The 25,974-nt window shown below is 38.0% G+C and overlaps 1 protein-coding gene across 1 annotated transcript; it reads right to left on the reverse strand.

The window, feature by feature from the left end:
- Window positions 1-6,293: 6,293 nt before the first annotated feature.
- On the reverse strand, window positions 6,294-24,568 carry LOC131036595 (C-type lectin receptor-like tyrosine-protein kinase At1g52310). The gene is made up of 4 exons (XM_057968500.2): window positions 24,329-24,568; window positions 20,017-20,442; window positions 19,204-19,780; window positions 6,294-7,056 (listed from the first exon to the last, which is right to left on the reverse strand). The coding sequence occupies exons 1-4, from the start codon at window positions 24,396-24,398 to the stop codon at window positions 6,486-6,488; spliced, it is 1,644 nt and encodes a 547-aa protein (XP_057824483.2). The 5' UTR covers window positions 24,399-24,568; the 3' UTR covers window positions 6,294-6,485.
- Window positions 24,569-25,974: the final 1,406 nt, after the last annotated feature.

Genomic DNA, 25,974 nt, shown 5'->3' on the forward strand with positions numbered 1-25,974 from the left:
TCAAATTTGGTTAATATTTGAGGGATTTATGGTCATCTTAATGACTGCTATTTCCAAATTTTTCCAGTAATGGTCTTATTGTAGTGTTTCGTATTTTCTTGTACAAACGAATTGTACCCCCAGACTAGATGCGTTTGAAATTTATCTAATTCCCCTTTCATTTGGCACTGGTCTCATTAAATTCCATAAATTTGAAGCATTTTATAGGCATTTTTTCTTAAAACCGCCCTTAAACCTAGTTTTGAGGGTTTGAAGAGAAAAATGTAAATAAAACCTCTATTCCACCTCTGTGAATTGCCAAACTTGGTGGAATAGAAGGCCTAAGGGTTCTACAAGTGGGTTTTGGATAATTTTTGCAGGAAGTGGGGTTTGAAGCATTTATTAGGAGAAATTAGGCTAACATCTCCATGTGTTAGGCCTAGTGAACATATGTAGAGGTGAGAGTTTGATGTTTGATACTTGGGTGGTGCATGTAGGTGTTGGAATATGCAACTTTGGACCCTAAGTGATGTGTCTCAACCTTTGGAGTTTGGTAATTGAATTGTTGGCACTTGTTTTGTAAAAGTGGTCTAATTAGGCCTACTTAGTGGATTACCAGTCAAAAACAGAGGGTTACTTTCTAAAACAACACCTAGATCCAAGTGGATATGTTGTAGACAAGTCGAATGTGTATCCATAAATGCCTTTGTTTTATCTTGATCCTTTATGTACGAAAAGTTATGCCTTGAAAACGCTCTGAGTAGGGCTACTAGGAGATTTGGTTGGTTGTGAAGCAACTCATCTAAAAACTTGTTAGAGACCCTAATCAATGCATGTAAGATGGTTGTCCAAGTGCCCTGAGATGCCTTGCAAGTCTGCCCTTGAAGTAGTGAGTCAATCAGGAAGTCCACACCAAGTTGAGCCAAACTGGTCTATGTCTAAGAGACCTAGTGAGCAAGATTGGTGAATTGGGAGAAAGATCTCCTATCAAGAGTCACATGTGCCCTTGTAGGTGTTTGATTTAGGTTGTTATGTGAGGTTGGTGGCCTGCTCTACATCAAGGTCTCGACACAAGCAAGAGGATGAGATTTCCCCTTAAGAGGAAGGGCAACGACAGATTTGGAGATGCGTGCAAAGTTCCACCCACCAAAAATTAAAAAGGCCTTGGAGGGAGAACCCCAACACCAACCATGAGAGGTCGACCAACAAGAGAATGGACACAGGGAAAAAACCCCTCACAACTATTAGAGAAAAGTAGTTTTTGAATCACCACTAACTGCCACCAAACCCATCAAAGAAGCCAAGGTAGACCTGACAATGACACCAAGTGTAAGCAAAGGCTTAGCAATGACAAGGGTAGTAAGAGTCGCAGCAGTGAGAAATTGATTCAAAAATGAGATTTTCATTGGAGAAAGAGTGAGAGCAATTGAAATGTGAGTAAGAGCCATTGTAGAATTTCTTATGTTAGTTGTTTATATTCAACCAATTTGTTTTTTGTTTTTTTAATTTTAGGACTCATATGCTATGAGTCTTTTTATTATTCACAAACTTGCTTTGTAATTTGTTGTTTTCATATAATTTTTTGCCTTTAAAAAATTACTTCATAGCAATTCTCTTTTGAAAGCTTCTATAAAATTGATTTTTTATATTGTTGTTAGAAGAAACTCAAGCTCAATTGATGCAAGGGTTGTGCACTCTCATTCAAGCATTTTCTAGGAAGGGGGGTCTTTCTTTTTGGAAGCTAAAATAAATAACGAGGAAAAACTTTTGACATTACTGCAAAGCTTCACGATGGCCTCTACTTTGGTTTGTAAGAAGTTAATTGTTGAAGGGACTCCTAAGTTGTTATTGGTGGTTTGGTTAAAGACTTCTAAAGACTAGAGGCTCAACAATATCCTTGGGAAGCTAACCTTAATGGAAGAACCTCTCGACTATGCTTCTTGTAGACGTTCCTCCTCCCACAAAAGCGACCTCTCTTGATTTCTACTCCCTTGATAAAACATTTAAGTGATGTTTGACTTATGTGAAGTGATTTGGTTTGATAGTGCACCACTTGTCTTTAGGGTGGGAACACTCCTATGTGCTTTAATTATTTGTCCTAATTGTTTGTTTTGTGCTAGCATGCTTTGTAGAATGAAACCGGTGTAGTGACTTCCTTGCCCTTTGCCCTTTTTGTGTTCAATTTTTCACAAGACAATCTTGAGAATACACCCAAGATGTAGTCTGGACAATCTTCCAGGGATTCTCCCTATAATGTTTTGGATTCACATCTGTGTATAACTCTTGTAATCCTCAATGATGCCACACTACAATTTCTTAAAGAAATCCTAAAGGTTGATGAATTGAGAAATACAAGAGTCCTCTACATCAAAGCCTTTAGTAGGCATGTTAAAAATCCCTCTGTAAGAAGCATGATGAACTGATAGTCACTTATCACTAGGAGTTGACATTGTACTTAGATGGCTAACATGTTATTTTTCAGTATAAGCTATGACTCGCTTTGCCACTGGTTCTCCAGCCCAAGTGCATTTGAATTCCCAAGTTATCCCTGCCAAGACTTTTGTGTTGAGTGGTTCACCCCCACCCCCTCCCTCCCCACTTCTCCCTTCTTTGGGTGCAACCATGGGTGTTGCGGCTTTTGGCGTTGTTGAAGCGGACAGGTTGGGTACCCCTACGTTAATCGTTAGGGCCCCTACCTTTGTTGATGCTACTAGCGATCATGTTGTGCGTGCTCCCAAAACTTCCTTTGCTAGTTGACGTAGCTTTGCTCATGTGGCTAGATGTGTGGTGCATCCCCCCAAGAGGATCTGACCTCTTCCCTATGCCAAATCCTCCTCAGTGGTGGTTTGTGGACAAGATGTTGTGGATAACATCAACTTCTACCAAGGTTGTGCCCTAGTGTGCAGATTTGTTGGTTTTTGGCCAAGTTCTCTCTTAGACCTTCATTGTTGGGTAAGTGACTCTTGGAAGCCTTTGGTCGCGCATAGCATTGAGATTTTTCCTTGTGCGAAAGGTTTTTTTATTGCTTGCTTTGCTTCCTCTCATGATCGAGATTTGATCTTGGGCAAGTTGTGGGCTTGGGGGGATCACTCTCTCTCTGTCAAACCCTGGACAACTTCATTTAACACTCTTACTAAACCTCGTAATGTGTTTCTTGTTTGGGTTCGCCTTCCCAATCTCCCCCTTCATTTTTGGGAGTATTTATGGGGCCATTGGTAACTCTATCAGTCGTTTCTTGGAGGTTGATGCCATGTGTTCTATGGGCCACTCCACCTTTGCTCACATCTGAATCGATATTGACATTTTTGCACCTCCCTGGGTGTGTGGTTTTAATGGTTGGGGACAGTCCTTGGACTCAACCGTTGGATTTTGAGGGCATCCCCTTTCGTTGTTGGAGATGCTTTGCAATGGGTCATCTTGCTTCAGAATGTCTATTGTCTCGACACAAAGGTGTTGCTACCTAGTGGAAAGATGCTATTGTTGACCACTTGATGGTCAATGCTTCGGGCTTTGACTCTATGGGCTCCTCTCAGGAGGAGGATGTCCCCTCTCAAGATGATACTACTACTAATGCTTCAATTGACCCTCTTGCTACTGCAATTGTAGCATCCTTTGTCCTTGATACTACTACTAATCCTTGAGTCCATTAAACTATTAAGTTGGCCTTTTTCAGCTATATAGTTGGTATAAGCATTAAGGTTGTGGTTGGTTTTTGCTTGTAACTTGTGCTTGACCTATTGGTTTGGTAGTGTTTGCTTGAGCTTTCTTGGTTTTTGTAGTCTCCAAGTTTTCCAACACCTTAATGGATTTGTGTTTATGAATTTTTACGAATGAGAACCCCTATGAACCCTCATTTTACCTAATAATAGAATCAATAAAATTAGATACATGTAATGAGTGGAAAATATTTCCAAGGGCATTTCAATTATAACATTTGCATCGTATCAAAATTTGTAGAACTTTTGTAATCCGCATAGATATGTTGAGCAAATCAAAATAAAACTTGAAAACTATAAATTGTCAAGCACATGTAAAAATTGCAATCTTATGTGGATGTGGGAGCATATAGGTGATGGCCTAGTTTCAAATCTCGCAACAATGTGATTCAACTCATAGACTTGATAGACAATATAATTATGTGGTGTATTTGGGCAATGAACTCTATGTTTACAAATCTTGAGAATGTAATGTTAAATATCATCTATATCCTTACCTAGGATGTACCTAGTTAAAAGGCAACATGTGTTATTAATTTTGTTAGTGGTGGAACTCTAGGTATCACTAAAATTTGTGTCATGCCATGGACAAAACTCAACTTTCATCTTTGTTTGCACTTGTCATATGAATTCTCATATATACTAGCATAACTATCTTTAAAGGAACATACATAAAGTACACTGAAAGATATCATATTTGTTCATTATTCCAAATAAAAAATTATTATAATATTGTGATATTTTAATTAATATTATTATTTTTATATTACCAAATTATTATTATAGACAAATTGATTGATCACTTAAACTAAAAGTGAGTGGCAGTTGAGAGGTGGAAGTGAAGATATAATTAGTATTAAAGGTAAAATTTAGTTAGTTGAGTGCACGGGAGAAGAAATTAAATTAAATTAAATTAAATTAAAAATTTATAATAATAATTTTTTTTTTTTTTAATGCATTTAAGCGTCACAAACACGTCAAATTAAATGCTTCTAGTTTTTATTCACAAACATTTTTGTATCCATATGTGAGTATAATAAGCCTTAGGCACAATCATTGAGATAGAGTAAAGAGCAAATTTGTAGCAAATTGAAAGAAAGATGTTCACTTAGATTTTCCATGAAATCTATAACCTTGTTGCTCAATTAACATAACTCCCATATTGATGAAGAAATAAGTAAAATGGAACAGTGCAAAGATATTCATTGAATATCTCTTTACTTCAAAAAGATATTCAAAGAAGACTATAATTAAGGGAAAGTGTTGCTATCTTTGAAGAACAAATGCCACATTTTTCGAAGACCTAAAAGCCCTAAGGGTTGAAACTTAACATATCTTCAAAACCGAAAAACTCAAGTCTCCAAAGTGCACTGCTTAATTATTAGAGTGAATGCTTGACATCGTTAAATACAAAAAAGAATAAAAATAAAGGATTAGTGGCCATAATTAGATACAAGAAAAAGAAAAAAATTGTGTTGCCTGCCAAGCATATTCTAACGTCACTTTGCTAGGTTCACTTTGATTATGCCAACATTTCATAATACGCTTGAAATGGAATAACAAACAAATCTTTTACAAGATCCCCAAAACAGAAGGAAATCACTTGCTATGTGAAGTTCAATGAACTTAAGTTGCTTTACAAATAGAGGTGAGAAGCACGAGCAGATATTTCAAACATTCCTTGAGTGGGGAAACCATGGATGGAGGGAGGCTAAGGATGAACCAGACAATGAAGATGGAGATGAAGATGCATTTGCTAGCTATTGGGATATGGCACACGATGAGTTGTTAGATTACTGCTCAAGGCTCGTTTGGAAGGACAGAGTCTTGCCTCTCCTATGGCTGTTTAGAATGATTATGTGGAGGATTTTGCAAGAGATTCAAATAGCGACTTGCTTGGGGGTTGCAGAGGGGATTTGTTCTCTTCCCTGCGATCACCTACGCTTTTGCAACCTAGATCCATTTTGGGTTCACCGTAGTCAACAACCTCTGCAAGGAGAATGTCACAGTCTCTCTCATGTTCAATAAACTTGCATAAGATGGGGACGAGATTAGTGTGTTAGGGAGCCCTATAAGGGCTACAACAGGGACCAAGGATATTGTTCAGCCGCTGACCTTACAGAAGTAGTAGGGAATCCCTCGTCCCTCAGCTTCTCTTAGATCTAAGGACGTGGAAGATAATATTTCTTTCTTGGACAATTGTACAAAGGTGGAAGAAAGGTCTCATACTAGAGTGAGGATTAGGCTAGATCCCTAGGTACACTCTTAGTTTTTGCTCGGCTGAAATTGTGTCCTATCTAGGAGGTTGTTGTATTTGTGTTGACCTGTTTTTCTTGTGTTTAGCCTCTGCTTGAAGGCTTGCTTTGTAATAGGGTTGGGACACTTGTTTCCCTTTTTATCTTATAAAAAATATAGTTGAGTTAAATTTGAATTGTATACTTCTTGTTTAGGCCAACGGTAAGGTCTCATTTACTCAAAAGCGTGGTTAATAGTTCAAATCCAAAGGTATATAATGTGAAGAAATGTCGCTTTTTTATGAGGGAGGCCTCACATGACAAGCAAGCAGTGATGGCTATGACATGACCTACAAATCACCTATATAAACAATTTGCAGAGTTCTTGTTTAGGAACAAATAAATGTTTCGTACATTTTTGTCATGAGACACTGTTGCCATTCATTGAGGGTCAGCAGTTAGTCTTAATAAATTATGACAGCCAAATACTTGATTTATAATACAAGAACATCATCTACTTACATTGATGTTCTAAATTCTGTTAAATTGCTTCCAATCAAGCAATAAACTCTACCTCCATTGACATGGTTGAGGAGTTCCCAACAGCTATCCTGCCTGCCTCTAACGCAACTTTCATTTCCAACTGTTGTAGCTGATGAACCACGTAAGACATGTGTGGCCGCATGGAAGGAACATGCTGAGTACACGTATAAGCAAGGTCAACCACCTTTTGGATTTGTCCTATATCAGGAATGTCAGTAATGACAGGATCCAACAATTCGGTATACCGGTGGGACTGAACAAGGGGTGTAGCCCACTCAAAGATTGCCTGCCAGTCCACAGATTCAATGGTTTGAACTGGTTTGCGTCCACTTACAAGTTCAAGCAACAAAACTCCAAAGCTGTAAACATCACTTTTGGTTGTAAGCTCATTCCGGTAAACAAATTCAGGAGCAAGATACCCATAAGTGCCGGCCATAACCGTTCTCTCATGTATGCCTTCCCATGGCACAAATTTGTACAGGCCAACACCCAATAAATGTGCCCTATATTCTTCATCTAACAGTACATTGCTGGCTCGTATATCTCGGTGCACCACATGAGGTTTGACTTTGTCATGTAGAAACCTGTTCGTCAAAATATCACAACCAAATATGATCAATAATTATGACAGAAGATGCACATGAAAAATGGGAAAATAAAGAATCTTTGCATCAAGCTATCTCCTCCTAGAAACCAGAAACCTGGACAAAATTATTCAAAAACTTTAATTTTACGACTCTAAAATATTGCCTATAATATAGCTTGTGTCCAAATAAATAATAATAGTGATATATATGACATAACAGCATAAAATGAGTTGTGAAGGCCGAAAAGGTGAGTAATGAAAAACACTATTACTGAACAGGAATTTGGATTTCACATGTTTGACTACCATTTTTTTTTAGTGTATTGCACCAGCTACCATCACAATTCTTATGCTTTGAATAAGAAGCACCAATAGCAACAGCTCCTCCGGGCAGCTTGATTGTCTACAACAATAGGCCCTTGGAATAATTCCAAATTGGCCAGATGGAGTGCTTCCCTGTAGATTCTGGGCATTATTGAGGGGGTATGTTAAGTGCTCTCCCACCCAGGTGCCAGTTGAGCCAGGCCCTGACCTATAATATCTTGAGTGATATTACTGCGAAAAGATTCAGACAGTGTCTTAGCTTGGCCACAACAATCAATTCTAGATTGGAAATTATCTTCCTTATCATCTCCCTCATTTCTGTCCCATGTCTAGGTTCTATGAAAGAAAAAATATTAAAATTCAGTTTAAAACTAAAGTATTAATTCCTCAAATATTCAAGACATGGATAAACTAGAGAGAAAGCATTCGTATTGTTCATGAAGAGCATCAAAGAATACTGGCAGAACTGCTTCCACATAATTTCTATCAAAGAATATGGGCAGAACTGCTTCCATATAATTTCTTTTAGCATTGCATGCTCAAAGGCTCCACAGAATGGGAATAAGACTACTATACGGTATCTAAACTTCAACTGGAAATTCAGATGACATCTAATGACTGATGTTACACCCTCAGCACAAAGCTTCCTGAAGTGATGGCATTGAATAGACGAAGTTGTGTATTGTACTTTTTTCTTGTTAGACATAAAATCTTCTCTTCAAGGTTTGCCTCAACTACTGGCCTATGTCATTGCTGGCTACAGAAAAGCATATCTGGAAGTTTAAGTTATTTTGAGGGGTGAGGGTTCTGTTTACGTAACAGATGCTACATATACATATTCTGCCTTGGGGAGCTGATTTTGGGAGAGATCCTTGAAAAAGCCCAATATTCATGAGAAGCCTGGCACCTAGAAGGTTAACAAACTTTTTAGGCTTTACTTACATTATCAATGAGAATCTAAAAGATTCCACCATATTTTTAAGAAGCCTTTCAAGATCAATATAGAGACAGAGTCTTAAATATGCTATTAGCTTCCTATCTCTGACAAAATCTATGAAAATCACATTCTCCAGCATGATCATTTTGGAAAACCTAGCCAAAATTTGAGTCTTCAATCTGTACAAGGTATCGGTTTGGATTCCATTACACAATTTTCAAAGATATTAGAGGAGATTTCCATTACTTCATAAGTTGATTTAACAATGTCCAATACATATACAAACCAGGACCTATAATTATATTAGCAAGAATGTCATTTAAATCTAAATTAAGTTAAATTAAAGTAAAATTTAAATATTAATTTTAAAAGAAACATATCCCATACCCTAATCCTGCTTATACATGGAAATTAAAATATATTAAAATTATGAGATATGAATTGTGAGCGCGCGAAAGACAGGAAATTCTGCGAAATTAATCGCAGCAACTTTTCAACCATACCACCCTTCACCACGAAGGCTAACAACATTCCACTTGGAGGCATTCCGAATGGAAAAATAGAGCATACTAACAACACATGGCAACCTCAGCAACAAAGGAGCAACACCTTTGGGAAAGGTTGAAAGTCCAGGCCAGGAAGAATAGAAAGACTGGCTTTGGGAACAAGCAAGGAGGATACAGGTTTGGGAGGATCTGGGAGCAGAGGGGAGATCTCACCCAAAAATTCAACTAGGGCAAGTAGAGGGCTGTGCGAAGCAAGGCCTTTGCCATTTCCACAAAAACACCGAACCTGACATGGGCTCATCTCAGTAGCTGCGCACTCTTTGCAAAATGGTGTGGGATGAACTGTCCCTTGAAACAGATAGGTGATTGGTGGATCACCACTTTCAATGGTCGGGTGAGTGTTAGATCCCTCTCCCTAGGGTTTTTCATCATAGAATGCATGGATGAATATCTAAAAAGAGAAATTCTGTTTGGAAAGCCACTCTTCTTCAAAGATTTTAGTTTTCTTTTAATGAATTGGGAACCAAATTTCTGCCCATATAAGCACGAAATCAAGAAAACTCCTAGATGGGTCACGAAGAAAGACTTGCCATCAGAATACAAGGGAATGGAGGCTTTGAGTAGAATTGGGGAGGAATTGGGGTCGTTATAGGAGTAGAGGAAGATTTCTTCTTTGGCAAGCTGGGATCTATAGCAAAAATGTATGTTACTTTAGACATGGATCTGAAAACCCTGGATGATCTAGAAATCATCACAAAGAAGGGAAGATGGTTTCAAAAAGCAGAAATAGATTTTAATCACCAGGAGGCCGATGCATATTAGGCAAAGGATTTGAAACCAATTGCTTAGCATTTGAAACTAGCAGCCCCTTCAAATTTAAAACACCAGAGCAAGCCCTAAACCCAAAATCTTATCTGAGCGTGGATCCAAATTGTGGACCGATGGAATTTAGAGCATAAGGAAAACTAGAGAGCATCATGGGCAAAGCTCCCGTGTTGGAGCCAGAAAAAGAGGATGGTATTAAGAAGAGCAAAGTATCCTTTCAAGATTCTCAATAGGAGGAAGGTAACAAAGCCCTTAGGGCTCAACCCATAATGGAATGCTCAATTGCTCACAAAAATGAAATGGGGGGTACAAGTCAACAGGAAAAGGAGCTCACACAACTATTGGAGGAGACATTAGTTTTACAAAGAGATAAATTTGCAACTGATGGAAATTACTCGAGAGAAAAATACATTATCGGCTTCAGATTAATGAAGAAAGTCCAGCCACGATGTTGGAGGATGAGATGAAAGAGCCCATGTTAGAGGAAGGGGAGAATAGAAGGGGCAACTCTTAAATTCAGTTAGCAGAGGAGGTAGAGAGTCAAAGTCTGAAGAGGATGATAATAGGGAGGATCGAGCCAAGGAGTTCTCAGAACTAGATGCAATTTGTGAATTCGTTGGAATTGTTGGCAAACAATTCCAGAAAACGGAACCGACGCTAGCTCCAAATGAAGCTATGAAAGGAAAGAAACAAGCCTTTCTACAGGAGCTTCTGGAAGAAGAGGAAATTGAAGAAATAGAACAAAACCTTTTGTTTGCAAAAGAGGCACTAGAGGCTGAGGGCTCCAAGGGGTAGAAGGGATTGGAGAAGCTGGGAGTGTTGCAAATCCCCTCTTCAAAAACAAAACGAGACTGTGGGAAGAATATGAATAAGAAAGTTGGCAGGAAACCATTACAGGAGCTCAGAAAAAAAGATGGCAAAGTTGAGGACCAGCTTAAAATCACAACTCTACTAGGATTTGAGAAGGGAAACCCCCTTCCCCAAGGGCCATGATGCTCCTATCTTGGAATGTTAGGGGCCTCAATGCCCCTAGCAAAAGACGCCTGGTCAAGCGAAGAGTCTACTTGACCAAGGTGAATATTGTATCCATTCAAGAAACTAAACTCTCCAATACAAAAGTTGTCTCCTATGCTAAGTGTTTTAGGAAATAGAAGCCTGATGATGTCCACTTGAATGGGGCATCAGATGGACTAGCCATTCTCTAGAACTTTGCATCAATATGTTTTGACAAACTGGGGGAAGGTAAACACTGGATTGGAGGAAAGGCTCGGAGCTTGGAGTCCAAGTTGCAGATACTACTAATAAATGTGTATGGTCCAATCCCATGCCCTAGGAAAAGAGAGTTATGGGCAGAATTAGATGGCTTCCTGGAGGCCCATCCACATACTACTAATAAATGTGTATGGTCCAATCCCATGCCCTAGGAAAAGAGAGTTATGGGCAGAATTAGATGGCTTCTTGGAGGCCCATCCAGATACTACTAATAAATGTGTATGGTCCAATCCCATGCCCTAGGAAAAGAGAGTTATGGGCAGAATTAGATGGCTTCCTGGAGGCCCATCCATTCCCACACTGCATCATTGGGGGGGATTTCAATGCCATTTTACATAGGCAAGATAAGCGAGGTGGCATTGATAGACCAAGGCAATCACTGAGAGATTTTGGTGACTAGATAAATAGAAACATGTCAAACAACCTAGTGGAGGTTGAGCTTGGAAATTCACGTAGAACAATAGAAGATTGGGCTTCAACAACATAGCTGAAAAACTTGATTGATTCTTCTTCAAGGGAGACCTGTCCACCTTTCCTTATACCTTGGAGGGGTCCATCCTTCCTTGCTCTGGCTCAAATCACTACCACATCAAACTAGCAATTTTGGGGGATGATAAACCTTTCAGATCCCCTTTTAAGTTTGAAAATACATGGATGAAGGATGAGAATTTCTACAACCTAATTGAGACATGGTAGGCTGAAGAACAGTTGAGGGTTCCAAATTGTTTTGTTTCGTAACCAAACTAAAGCATGTTAAGCAAAGACTCTTACAATGGAACAAATATCATTTCAAGTATATCTTTGCCATCAAAAAGGTCATAGAGGAGGAATTTGGCAAATTGAACAAAGAAGTCATTTAGAACGGCATAGATTAGGACAGCTTTATGAAAGAGAAGCAACTAATGAAAGACTACAAAGATATCCTAGCCAAGGAAGAGATATTTTGGAAGTAGAAATCCAGAGAAAAATGGATTGTCGAAGGGGACAAGAATACCAAATACTTTTACAATGTCACAAAGCAACGAAGGGATCTAAACATGATCATTAGACTGAAAAATGCTGATGGTTCCCTCATCGAGGATCCCAAGGAGATTGTGTGTAAATCTGTGGAGTTCTTTACTCGATTGCTTAAAAACATAGATGAATCAAACCTCACTTCTTAATGCAAAGTTCTCAATAGAAGAAGTTGAAGCTGCACTGAAACAATTACACCCGGAAAAAGCACCTGGACTTGATGGCTTCCCAACGGGTTTTTTTCAAAAATGCTGGAGTATCATTGGGGTGGCACTCACTGAGGCCCTGGAAGCAGCCAGAAACTCAGGGAGACTGTTAAAGGAAATCAACAACACCTTTATTGCACTCATTCCAAAGAAAGAGAAAGTTGTGGCTTTGGAAGATTTCAAACCAATATCCCTTTGCAACAGCAAAGTTATGGACAAGATATTGGCTAATAGGTTAAAAGGTCTTCTTTCCAACATCATTTATGAAAGCAAATGGGGTTTGTCACGAGTAGATCGATCTTGGATGGGGTCATCATTGTGCAGGAAGCCATACATGCTCTTCAATGCAATCATGACCCTAGAATGATCATCAAATTGGACATAAAGAAAACAAACGACAAGGTACTAGATGCTTTTGATTTTGACAAACAATGGATCGATTGGATTTTTACATTTATTTCTAGCCCAAGGTTCTCAATCCTAATCAATACCTCTCTAGAGGGCTTCTTCGAAGCTTCAAGGGGTCTAAGATAGGGGGACCCATCATCTCCTTTTCTGTTCATCATAATGGTTGAATCTCTTAGTAGAGCCTTCAAGAGATCTCAACAGGTGGGTCAGTTGGAAGGAATCCAAGTCACTACCAACATTCAGGCCATTACACACCAACAATTTGTAGATGATACACGTTGTTTGGTGTTCCTAAAAGAAAGGAGAAGCAAGACCTTTTCTTAGGGTTCTAGAGATGTATGCCAAAGCCTCGTGGCAAGAAGTCACTCAAATCAAATCTGAGTATTCTTTATTGCAATGAACCCTAGGAAAGAAGCAAAGATCTTGAATATCCTTAAATTCAAGAAAAGAAAATTGCCCTACTCTTATCTAGGACTGCCACTGGATAAAGGGCTTCTTTATTGCAATGAACCCTAGGAAAGAAGCAAAGATCTTGAATATCCTTAAATTCAAGAAAAGAAAATTGCCCTACTCTTATCTAGGACTGCCACTGGATAAAGGGCTAAGAATCACCAAGTTATGGGACCCTCTAAAAGGGAAACTAGACAAGAAGCTATCTGCATGGAAAGGGAAATTACTCTCGTGGGCAAGGAAAAATAATAATGCTCAAAGCAATCATATCCTCCATGCCTATCTACATTCTATCATATCTTGCCCTCACTGCAAGAACAAATCAAACATTGGTTCAAAGAATGAGAAAGTTCTTCTAGCAAGGATTGGCAAAGAAAGACAAGGTTGCATTGATCTCTTGGGATAGAATTTGCAAACCAAAAGAGCAAGGAAAAGTGGGTCTGAGAAATCAATTATGGCAAAATAAGGCTCTAGGCCCTAGGGGCCAAACTTGTATGGAGGATGTATAAAGGGGCCACAATTGAAATGGGTCAAGATATTTCAGGCAAAATACTTGGATAACAACCCAGTAGACATTCTCAAAATTGCCAATCCACATAAGGGGTCTAGAGTTGAAATTTCACAATCTCATGCAAATTGATAATTACCGACTTGCTAACATGGGATATCCATGATGGCGGGGTAGCACAATTTTTGCTATACTCATGGGGGGGCTACCCCTACCTTGACAGTATTCTAGATGTGAATCGGACAATGGCTTATCTCAAGCAGCATTGGAGATGCTAGAGTGAGGACTATGTGGTGTTCTCTCAAAAGGACCCTGCATTAGGGTGGAATTTGAAGGACCTACTCTCTCTGCCTCTTCCAAGAGATGAGATTTTGAGGGTTGTGGAGGCCATCTCCTCAAGGCGACCGGTGTTTAGAAGAGGAACTGACAAATTGATATGGGTCGAAACCAAGAATGGCATCTTTAATACAAAAGATGGCTACAAAATCATATTTGGGAATGGGGAGCAAAATGGATTAGACCTACCAATATAACTATGGAGCAAATTATGCATGCCCAAAGCAAGGGTTTTCATCTAGGTTGCCCTTCAAAAGCGAATATTAATGACAATCAACTTAGAAGAATGGGCTACGAAGGGCCTACAAGATGTGTTCTATGTAAAGGCGAGGAAGAGACTGTGGATCACCTGCTCTTGGATTGATATATAAGGGGATTCAACATTAGTCACCGATGCCATTAGGAAAGGGGAAACTACAAACTTAGGGCTCTCCTCAACAAAATTTTGGACCTGTTGAGCCACTTCGAGGAGTTTACCATCAATCAAGTATATCGGGAGGCCACCTTGCATGCTGACTCATTGGCCAACATCGTTGTTGATAGAGAGGAGTTTGGGATGATTAGACCGACTAATCGAGGGTTGTGAAAGAAAGGCTATCCTTCCTTGGGAGTTGGCAACTGCACCATTTCCAAGGACGGTGATTAATAACGAATACAAAACTTGGGACTTACAAAACCTTCCCAAAATGGGTGTAGGACATTCGTGGTAGGATCTTTGTTATGGGTGGCATCAACAAATAGTGCATGAATGAGAAAGGATACAATTTGTCACCCTGGTAGCAGTGAAGTTTTTCATCTCTTGAGGCTAATTGTACAAAATGCATTCAATTTTGCATTGTTGGTGGCCTTTCGGGGGATTTTTGGTGATTGATCTTAGCATAAATCAATATGGCATCTATCTTGTCATCTGAGTTGCAATGCCTGGACACAAAATTAGTATAGAATGTATGTGCGGAAGGTTGAAGGATTTGTGCAAGCATTTATGTCACCTTGTTGCCAACAAGGTTGGCTTGTTAGTCGAGCCTGCAAACTACTATAAGTTCACATTTTGCTCTCTTGTTGAGACTTCTTCTCTCAACAAAGTGATGGAAACACCAATTCGCCTACATTGCAATAAGAGGCGGAAGTCCTTTTTGGGATACATCTCAAACCAGCGTTTGCAATCTATGTGTTTCGCACCTACAATTTTAACAATGGAAGCAATTAGAATGGTGATTGAGGAGGACTTTTTGACTGCAACTAACCGCCACCAGGTCAACACAGAGATTTCTTCTCGATGTTTGGCATCACTTGTAGATCTCGAAGAGCCCAAGGTGCAGTCCTCGCTTTTCCTTCGCCTCACCTTCAAGGAAGAAGTCCTGGTAGACGATATTGACATTGTCGTGGTGGCGAAGCCTAATGTCGAGATACCATGGCTAGACGACATACCAAAGCTTTTTGAGTTGGGAGAGGTGGCACACCAACCCTTCATCTTGGGTTTGGATGTGCAAGCACTTGAACGACACAGGCGTTGGGCGACAACTAGACATGACTTTCTTAAACAAGTGGTGGGTATGGAACATGACGATTCCCAATGGCTGGAAGAATTTGCCAATGTGATTAGTGTTGAGGCGTTCTACGAGAAAGGGTGATTGACGGATGTATCCCTTGGAGTTTTTTGGTTCTTTGGTGCCATCCCGGTTCGTAGACTGAAACGTCTTGCCCCCTGCAACACTATTGGTTCAGTCCGTTCAGATGATCAACACACCAACATGGTGAAGGCGGCCTTGGTTCATTCGACAACTGGCCCAACAGTAAATGAATGGCTACCTGGTTTTGGTATGGCATGGTCATTAGTGTAGTCGAGATAATATTTTGCATTTTGATGTAAATATGTGGTAGGTAGGTAATTTGTAGTTATTTGGTCTGTTGCCAAGGAATTGGCTTTTGTGTTCTCGCAATAAGACTAGTTGTCATAATTTGGTATCATATTAATGTGGGTCAATCACTATGTGACCTATGCATCTCCCTTGTATATAGTTTGTGCTGGTGGGATCTGGTGTATGGGTCTTTTGGTCATGTTGTCTGCCTTGACAAATGCAACTATTGTAATTTTCTTTTACACTTAATACAATTTTCACTACAGCTCATTATTGAGCCAAAAAAAATGAAAAATATCTAGATGTATTAAAATTTTAAATATAAAGAGCTAGATAGTTAATAATAATCCAAACTTTTAAAAAAAACATAAAAATTGGATGATTTTTTTTAAATTAAATTTAGGAAGGTTCATCTCAAACTTTCTAAAAATCAAATCACACGCTATCAAACATGGCTCGAAAATTAGTGATTTTTAGGTGTGTGTAGATACAACATCCAACACATATTTGAGTCATATCCATGTTGGATACGGTGATATGCATGCCCAAGGAGGGGCATGGGTGTATCCAACTACTTTGGTATGCAAATCACTGGACTGGACTGTTTTTCATCCATTTATCAAGAATGTAGATATTTCAAAAATTCTTCTTATTAATTTAATCTTGTTACATATCTTTATTTACTACCATGAGTTAACTATTACATTTTGTTTATCAGGACTGAATAATGTACTCTAGCTATTAACATAGTCGAATACGTCCATGACCCTCCTTGGGCATACATATTGCCGTATCTGATACAGGTATAGCTCGGATATGTATTGGATACTGTATCCACCTGTGCCCAAAAAACACTAATTTTCCAGCCATGTTTAATACCTAAGATACTGGTTCTTGGCAAAATGGGTTGGGTCTGAGTCCTGGTTCTTGCCCGGTCTTGGTTCTCCCTAGGTTACTCCCGGGTCCTGCCCAAGTGACTGGGTTCTTTGTGGGTCCTACCACAAAGGACCCACAGAGAACCCAGTCACCTGGGCAGGACTCGGGAGGAACCCGAGTGGACCCAAGAGAACCAAGGCCCGTGGGTTCCCAAAAAATGGGGCCCACGGATTATAAAAAATACAATAAACAATAAAAAACACCTTTTTTAATATTTTTTAAACATCTAAACCCTAATTTTGCCCCTTATGATGCATGAAATGCATCAAAACATACATAGAATTTTGATGTTTGAACATAGATATAATATATATATATATATATATGTATGGACGTACCCGTACCCAAGAAAAAAAATAATTGTTGAATCTGTGAATCCGTACATGTATCCGTACCCGAATCGGTAACAATGTTAGATCACCACAGTATTAAACTTTCTAATCCATAGCAGCATTTTTTCTACAATAGATCAAAGCAAAGTTGCATGGACACGCATATGGCTACAAGTAACAAATATGGATATGGTCTCAGATACGGATACAGCTATTTTTTTAAGACCCCCAATATGGATATGGCTGGATATGACATTTATAAAAAATACATACACATATTTAACACAATTTTTTAAGTTATCAAAGAAGATTTTCATTTCTTCAAAAGCAATATAGACACATAATTGCTACATAAATAATTATAAGTTGATTTAACAATTTACAATATGCAAAACTAGTAGAGTTGCATTGGAAGATAACCCAAAAAAATGGGTCACTGAAATAGAAACACATTTCATTTGTCTTTCTCATTTGGTGTAAGTTTTGTTTATGCCAATTTTTTTCTTAAAAATTGCATGAATGAAATTCTTTTAAATTAAATTTAGGAAGATTTACGCCAAATTTAAAAAAAAAATCAAATCACATTGTATTTGGCACGGTTTGAAAATAAAGGTTTTTTGGGCACACATGGGTACAATATCCAACGTGTATCGGATATGTATCCGTTTCGGATATGGGGATACACGCACCCAAGGAGGGATAGAGAAGTATCCAGCTACTCTGGATCAAAGCTGCTAGTTCAGACAAAACTCTTATTTCAAAGCATTAGTAATATAATAACGGTCCAGGAGTCCCTTACCACACATAATTCAATTTCCTCTAGGGTGGCTAATATTAATCATGCAAAGAGTGCCTCCCGCTCAACTATATAGTTTGATTTGAAGCCAAGATATCTTGAGATGCCAATCATAAAAGATCCAGACGCAACTCTAACCACATACCCAGCACTCATTGAGCCCGGTTAACCATGTGAGGTGCCATCAAAGTTAAGCTTGACTAGCCTGACCAGGGCTTTCAACCTTTGAACATGAGGTGCACTTCCCCTATTTATTCTTCTATGTTATATTTGTTTCTAATATGTTTATAAATTCCAAACACCCATACAACAAGAAAGCTGGAGTCCGCTTACCATGACAAATAAGCGCCCCGATCTTTGATTGTGATTAATCACTAAGTTTATTATGATTTCTGAACAGCCAAACTGAATGCAAGAAACAATTTTATTTTTGCAGGATTTTTAATCATGTAAATAAGTTATCTCTTTCATGACCAATTTGTGTCAGTAGTCATTTCTTTTATGACCTGTCTCTCATGTACAGTGGTACCAAGCACAAGGCATAACCCATGAATGCACAATCTGCTTAAGTACTGTTAATGAATAAAAGGAAGGTAGTAATGAATAAACCGGGTAACCTTGAACCCCAGCCTGTTTCAGATTTGCAATGCTTTTGGTGCATGTAATGCTTTAAAAGCTTTTCTTCTTTCACAATTATTATCAATGTCAGATAATCATAACCTGAAGTTTTGTTAATTTACAGTGAGTTGGGGCTTTCACAATCAACTTTTATCATATATTTACATTTGTTTGGTTTTATACCTGTATATACTAATTCATCTCCTTGATTATCAATTTCCTTTAGTAGTAATTTCTTTTATGACCTTTCTTATGTTATAAAAAGAGAACTCACCAATTGTTAAAAATCCAACAATGACAAAAATAACTGGTAAAAGCTGACGGTGGAATCTCCAATTGGCAATTAATTAAAACCATAGCTATCACTAATTCCTTCTATCTAATAAAACCTCAAAAATGACCCTTAGAACCATAAATAAGTCAAAACCCAAGTTCCTAAAAGAGTTTATGTGAAAGTTTATCGAAATGAACTTTCATACTTATTATGATCAGTTAATAATATACCTTCTAATACCAAATCAAATGCTTGTTCCTTGAAGCTTGAGAGACAGATAAACATCAACGTTAACAATTAACTGCCTCTTAAAAGCAATTTATGTTCGTCTTTGAAACGCCCAGCAGAAAGATACTGAAATCAGACATGTACATGCAATGCCTCCAATGCAGAAGTATAAAATAAATTTGTTCCAATTTTTAACATAGCCAAAATTATCTAGAGTGATGATATGCAATATGCATTTAAGTTGTCCCCTAATGTTTGGCAGAAACATACATATCAATAATACTAATGAACATCAAGGAGCAAAAAGAATACATACGCAATGCCCTGGGCAAGTGTAGTTGCAATTCGCATTCTCATCCCCCAATCTAGGCTCCTACCTCCCCGTGGAAGGTGATGCAGCCATCTGTCCAGAGGGCCATTCGCTACAAACTCATAAACAATATATCGTTCATTATGCTCATAGCAACATCCTTTGATTGCTACAAGGTTGTCATGACGAAGGCGTGCTATCCTTCCAATTTCAGACAAAAACTCTTTCTTACTTTGCAAGCTAGACTTCTTTAGCTTTTTGACTGCTACTAGTGAGCCATCAGGCAGGATACCTCCGTATGTTCCTCCTGTCTTTGTCATTGCATCTCCTAAGAGTTTATTCCCATCCCCAAAATTTTTAGTAATCATTCTCAATTCATCATTAGTGTACACCCTCCATGAAGGAGGAACAAGAGAAGCAGCAGATGGGCTAGAAATTTTCCTAGATCTCCTGCGTCTTCTGTTTCGCTTGTAAACAAGAAGCCAAATCACCACGGCAAATGTGGTAAGGAGGATAAACCCACTAACAACTGCAAGGATGATAGTGTACTCCCTGTGGCAATGTCCAGGTTCACATTTATTTCCTGATGTAAGAGATGCATCAGAAAATAGTTATAAGGGCATAAAGTGAAAGAATGTTACAGAACTAAATCTCCACAATCAGTTACTGAACAGCATTTACTTCTACATGTGATACAACAACTACAAAGGAGGGGAAAGGACTGGAAATAATGCAAAACTAATAACTCCATACAAAGAGAACATTACTTTACAATGGGAAATGAGAAAAGCATTTAACTTAACAAGATATTGACATTACCTTTGCTTAGCATACATACAAATTCGTGTGAATTTTTGCATTCATCACCCACTAGGGGAACTTTTCTGTTCATAACTAGAGTACATAACTCAGTAAGATTTGTCTTGACGCAGGAAGATTGTGGACAGTTGAAAAAAGTTGGTGCCCTAGGAAAAGAAGAGTTGTTCCAATGGGATTGATGATCACTCCACTGCCAACTGAAACCTTTTTTAGATCTAACACCATGGCCCCCAACCCAGCATCCTTTACTAACATTTCTGCAAAGTGCTTGCACGTACTTAAGTTCTTGGACAGATGTCAATGCAGCCAGATGACCACTGCGATTCTGACATATGGCTTCTGCGTCATCCCATGAACTTACATTTGGTACAAGAAGGAAACAATTTCTTCTGTTTGGTGCACTGTTCCATCCTGAGGGGCACAGTCCTGTAAAAGCCCATGATAGGATTTAGCTATTATATAACTAGCAAAAAACTTTTCCACAATTCCTACATTGCATTTGCATTAAATTGATATTGATAAGACAGAAATATTATGATAAAGATATTGTTAAAAGTTAAAACATATCTCGAGAGAGGTTAAAAACATTACACCTAGAGTGATGTCTTTGACTATTCAGGTATTCCCCATTTTTTCACTATATGATGTATACAGATAAAAAATAAAACTTTGGTGTATGTATGCCATATCATAATCTCAACTAGTGAAAGAAATTATTGTTATTGAATTACACTCGATTTTTCCTTCTCTTTTTTGTAACATGCCACTGGAGTTGACAGAGAATAATGCAGATAATGAGTGGAAGCAGAAATTGAGGAAGACAGAAGAAAGTAAGGCTATATCATGACCACACACTCAGTTGATATTTAAAGTTTGATGGAACAATTTTTATGCAACGAGGTCTCAGGTTTTGAAACTTTGGTCATTGATGTTCTTTCTGGAGAAAGATATTTTCAATAGTGAAGTAAACGAGTAAAACCTGCTATGAAGCAAAGATGAAATTAGCAGTAATCAGACCCTTGCATAATCCTGAATCTTAGCAACAATATAGCAATTCATATAAGTCTAGAGAAAACAGCAAAGGGTGCATGCCGGCTCTAGAGAAATACATATGTCCTAAGATGTGGCAGCCGTGCTATTCTCGAACAAGAATTTTACCTATTAAAGTCGCTAAAAACAAATTCCATTACCAAGCATGACAAGATCTGGTGTTAAAGAAATAATTAACAACGTTGAAAGCAGAACTGACTTGGTAGTTGTGGGCAATAGAGTCATAGACTACATGGAAGTGTCAAGTATAAATAGTCTAACATTTCCAATCATATCACATAATTTAATACATAGAGGAAATGCCACTTGTATCAAACTAAATGAACTAGGGTGCTCCATAATGAATGGTTCATAAAGCAACATACTTCTTGAAGGTTTTCCAAATGGAGTAGCAAGGTAAGTGGGCCTGATTATGAGGGAAACTCCATGGTCAAGTGCACTTGAGCTGTAGTAAACCCAGGATAGGTGATCTCCAGGAATGTTTTAGTGCTTCATTCTTGTGAGCATCACCTAGATGCAATGAGTGTCAACTAGACCATTCATGCTCATGAGAGAAGCATTCTTGTGAACCACACAACTAATGAAATAACAGCAATAATGTGGGATTACAGTAAGGTAGTGGTCTGCAACCCTACAAGAAGTATACAACCATAAGGTACAAGAATGTGGCAAAATCTAGGACTCAGCACAAATATACAAAGATCATCAAGTGAAATAATAAAATAATGCATAAGTTGCTAGATTACAAGGTCATAAACTTGTTTACGGGGAATTTTTCAAAGGTTGCATAAAGATTTTTTGTCATACTTCAGAGGCAAAGCAACGAATTGATTGAAGAAATTATCTTCACCATTAAATACATTCCATCTATATTTAAACAATCTATAATTGACCAATAATAATATGTTATCTTGAATAATAAAGATATGGCTTCCAAAGGAGAATATTGCAGAATTCATGTGGTGCCACATCATAAGAAACGAAAATAATTAATCCGTGCAATACCATATCAAATGTGCGTTGATGGTCTTCTTAAGTATTCGCTGTTGGAGCCACCAGTACAGGTGCTTTGAAGGAAAGAATTAAGCACATATTTTTTGTAGTAATATTCTTTTGGGTTCTGGTGTCTATAATGACATGAAGAGATTTTCCCATGACCCTTAAGATGACCACTGGTTGAATGTAAAGTGATGGGAAACTCAGATTGAGATAAAATTAAAAAGATATCTCCAAACCTTCTTGTGTGTAGATACAAACAATATTATCTCCCTCGAATCTTTGAATGTTCAATGGACTGGACACCTGGTTCTTGAACATAAAGTGTTCCTTAGCTTCTATTGCATGGAGAGCGAAAAGACAATGATCATATTACCTCATGCAATATGGTCGCTTGCCTTTTACTTGTAAGTCTGTAACTGATGAGAAAATACCCACAGCTAGTTGTAGATATCCTAAGAGCATGTGAGCAATGATGTTAAAGATAGGATGGATTATGGGTTCCTAAGATCATCAACAATTTGCAAGAAATGCTCGGCATAGAAAGCCATCTTGGGGATGTTGTGGAGAGATCCAAATGGCTTCAAAATACTGTTGATATATGTCAGAATTGAAAAATTTAAGTGTATTGACCTTCTCCTTCATAGGACACAGGCGAGATGGATCAGCTAGAGAATCTCTGAAGGGAGGAGGCCAGTCTATGGAGAGGTTGCCAAATTGGAAAAGCGAACTAAAATAAGTATTTGAGTACAACATAGTTGTTGTCCAATTCGACCTGCAGGGATAAAACACTCTAAAGAACAAAGGGATAAAAATGTATATTACCTACTGCAATGAGGCTACATCACCCTTAGACCTGATTGTGAAGATATAAAATGAGTTTGAAGACATTTTCAAAATAAACAGGCTGGATAACAAGTTAAGTTTTCATAATGCACTGAAGAATTGTGCATTCAACAAACCTAAAACTCATGGCCAAAACATTGATACTCATAAAGAACAACGTGTTTAATGATTGCGTTGTGGATAAACATCTTTGAGCAGCCGCTGGAGAGAAGGGGCTAGAGATTTGCGGCAAATGTTCTGGTATTTGGAGAAGCTTTTTTGCCAACTGGAAACCAGTATGTACTGAAATGCACTCCAAATAGGTGTCATGTTTGACCATTAACTAAATTTACCTTACATTTATGATTGTTTTTGCAGTAAAGCTGTATATAATGACGCAGATATCAAATCCAAGAGCCTTATCTAGATTCCCCTCAATTTGTATGACAAAGAGACAAATTAGTTTCATCGAAGAATTGGTGAGACACTTGAATGCTCGGTGTAAATATAGAGCGCATATAAACACCCACTACGATGTATAAATACAGTATTTACCAGACATTTAAATCAAGCGCCAAAAATATCCACATTAATTGCATCTAGTAATGGATAAAGCGCTTTAATATAATGTCTGCAAAAAGTCAATCTACATATACAGTACATGCATGCATAGTGTTTGTCTAACTGGATTATGTATATCCAAACATTTAATGGATAAAGCGCTTTAATAAAATGTCTGCAAAAAGTCAATCTACATATACAGTACATGCATGCATAGTGTTTGTCTAACTGGATTATGTATATCCAAACATTTAACACACTGCCGAAAAGCATTCAAATAGGTTGGGTGCAATAATGCGTAAGGGACTTTATTTAATTGTACATATATACACTATGTATACCCAAACATAATGCTGAAAGTACTTGTAATGAATGTATTCCGATACCAAGTGTACACATAAGATACGCATATCCAACCATTTAAATCGAGTGCCCTAAAAAAATACCCACATGGATTGTACACAACGATGGACGACGCACTTGAATTTAATGTCTGATAATACTAAATGTACATATACACTGTATATACCCATTATTTAACTCAAGTGCCAAAAATACCCATCGGAGTTATATCCAATAATGGGTAAAGAATTTGAATTTAATGCCTGGACATAAACAGTGTACATATACGATAGGTATATGCAGCGTATAAATATCCAGACCTTTAATTCTGAGTGCCAAGAAAAAACCCACATGGGTACAGTGAAAGAACGCCTCTGATTATGGGGAGGGTATGAAACCAATGTTTATGTTATGCTGACTTCCGCCCAAGTACGCCACAGTAGCAATCGATTCAGGGCACCATGACTGGCCTTTTGAGTAAAACAACAGAGCTTTAAAGGAATTTTAGGAGAGAACTTATGTGAAAAAAATTACTTACCAGCCTGAATCGCTGTTATTCCAGTGAAAATGCAGTGTGTAAAGAGGAGAATGATGTACGGGGGCTTCATTGCCTGCCTGCATCGACTACTGTCACACAAAATTATTTCGACACAAAACAATAGCAAATTATAGACATAAGCATACACGTATGCAGTCGTCTTTTGACCATTCTTTGATTTTAGAATTTGTTAACGGTGAGATGTGACAATTGATAAATTTGGTTTCTTAGGGTCGTTTGGGTTTTTACCATAAGGTTTAATGCGATGGGACAACATATTTATTTGGGTTTGAATTAAGCATTTCGTGCTTTCACACTCCACAATATTAGTGAACTGGATTGTAATGGGGAAACCTGTATGCCAATCGCAATTCTTATTTACTGTTGCGTATATTTCATCATGATTATATATGGATAGTGGATTTTTATTTTTTTTAAGTACAATTGAATTATTTTTTTAACTTTTATTCATTTTTATTTATTTATATATATTTTTATACATTTAATCTTATTTTATTTGGTCTTTTGTTTGCATAATTTGGTATTGCATTGTGGTTTTTTCTTGCGTCGTATTGAATTTATTGTAAGATTTTTAATCTTGCTTTATATGGCTTCGGTCGACTTGAGTCTAGTAGTTACTGTTGGTATTGATAGTTTAGCAATTGTGGACCATGGCTCCTGTAAGCAAGTGTCCTAAGAAGTTTGTTTCGAACATTTTTTATGAGCTATGCATTTTGAAACTCCAACGAATGTGGTTTTATCCATCCCTAATTTTAATACTACATGTCGATAGTTAGAGCAACATATTGTTATTGGTTACTTTGTTGGGAGTTCCCCCCTGAAAGCATGCTACAAGATTGAATTGTTAAAACTTGAGCCCCTCGTGGAGTCCACCTGGATGGCTTTCAAAACCTCACCAAAGCATTTTATCTTTCGTTTTGTTGAAGTAAGCATAATTAGACCATCCTTCAACATGGCCCTTAGTATGTTTGTTCATCTCTATTAGTTTACTAGCTATGGACTTGAGACTTTTCTATCACGGATGATAATAAACTTTGTGTGCTAATTTGGTTTGAATTTCTTGGTCTTCCTTTTTCTTGCTGGAATTTTCTTTGTACCATTGCCTCTCCCTTGGGGAAAATTATCTATGTTGACACAGATCAATTTTATCAAGCTCGCCACTAGAAATAGGTTTGTTTGGAGGTTGAATTGTTTAGGGACTTAAAGGAGTTAGTTGGCATTCAGATTGGTAATTTTTGCCACTCTCAATGAGTGTTTTATTTGAACCTACCCAACACTTATTTTTAGTGTCGATCCTTGAAGCATAAAATCAAGGACTACCCATTGGCAGCCCTCAGGGTTAAGACTCCCCTACAACTTTCTAACCCTTTGTAGGCCTTTGAAGCTCCCAAAGCTAAGGAAAAATGGACTACGACAACCCATGAAGGAAAAGACACTATTGTTAGTAAAGCCCAAGGAAAAGTTCAAGAGCTTGTTGCTAAGAAGCCCTAACCAACTACTTCAAATACTTCAGTGAAGAAGAAAGATATTGTGACAACCTCTCATGAGATGCTAATTTGGTCAAAAATTGTGTGAGTGTCTCAACCAACATCGGTGCTTTCTTCCTAGCCACTCGGTTGGTGTCG

This window comes from Cryptomeria japonica, chromosome 11, assembly GCF_030272615.1.
Source record: "Cryptomeria japonica chromosome 11, Sugi_1.0, whole genome shotgun sequence".
NCBI lineage: Eukaryota > Viridiplantae > Streptophyta > Pinopsida > Cupressales > Cupressaceae > Cryptomeria > Cryptomeria japonica.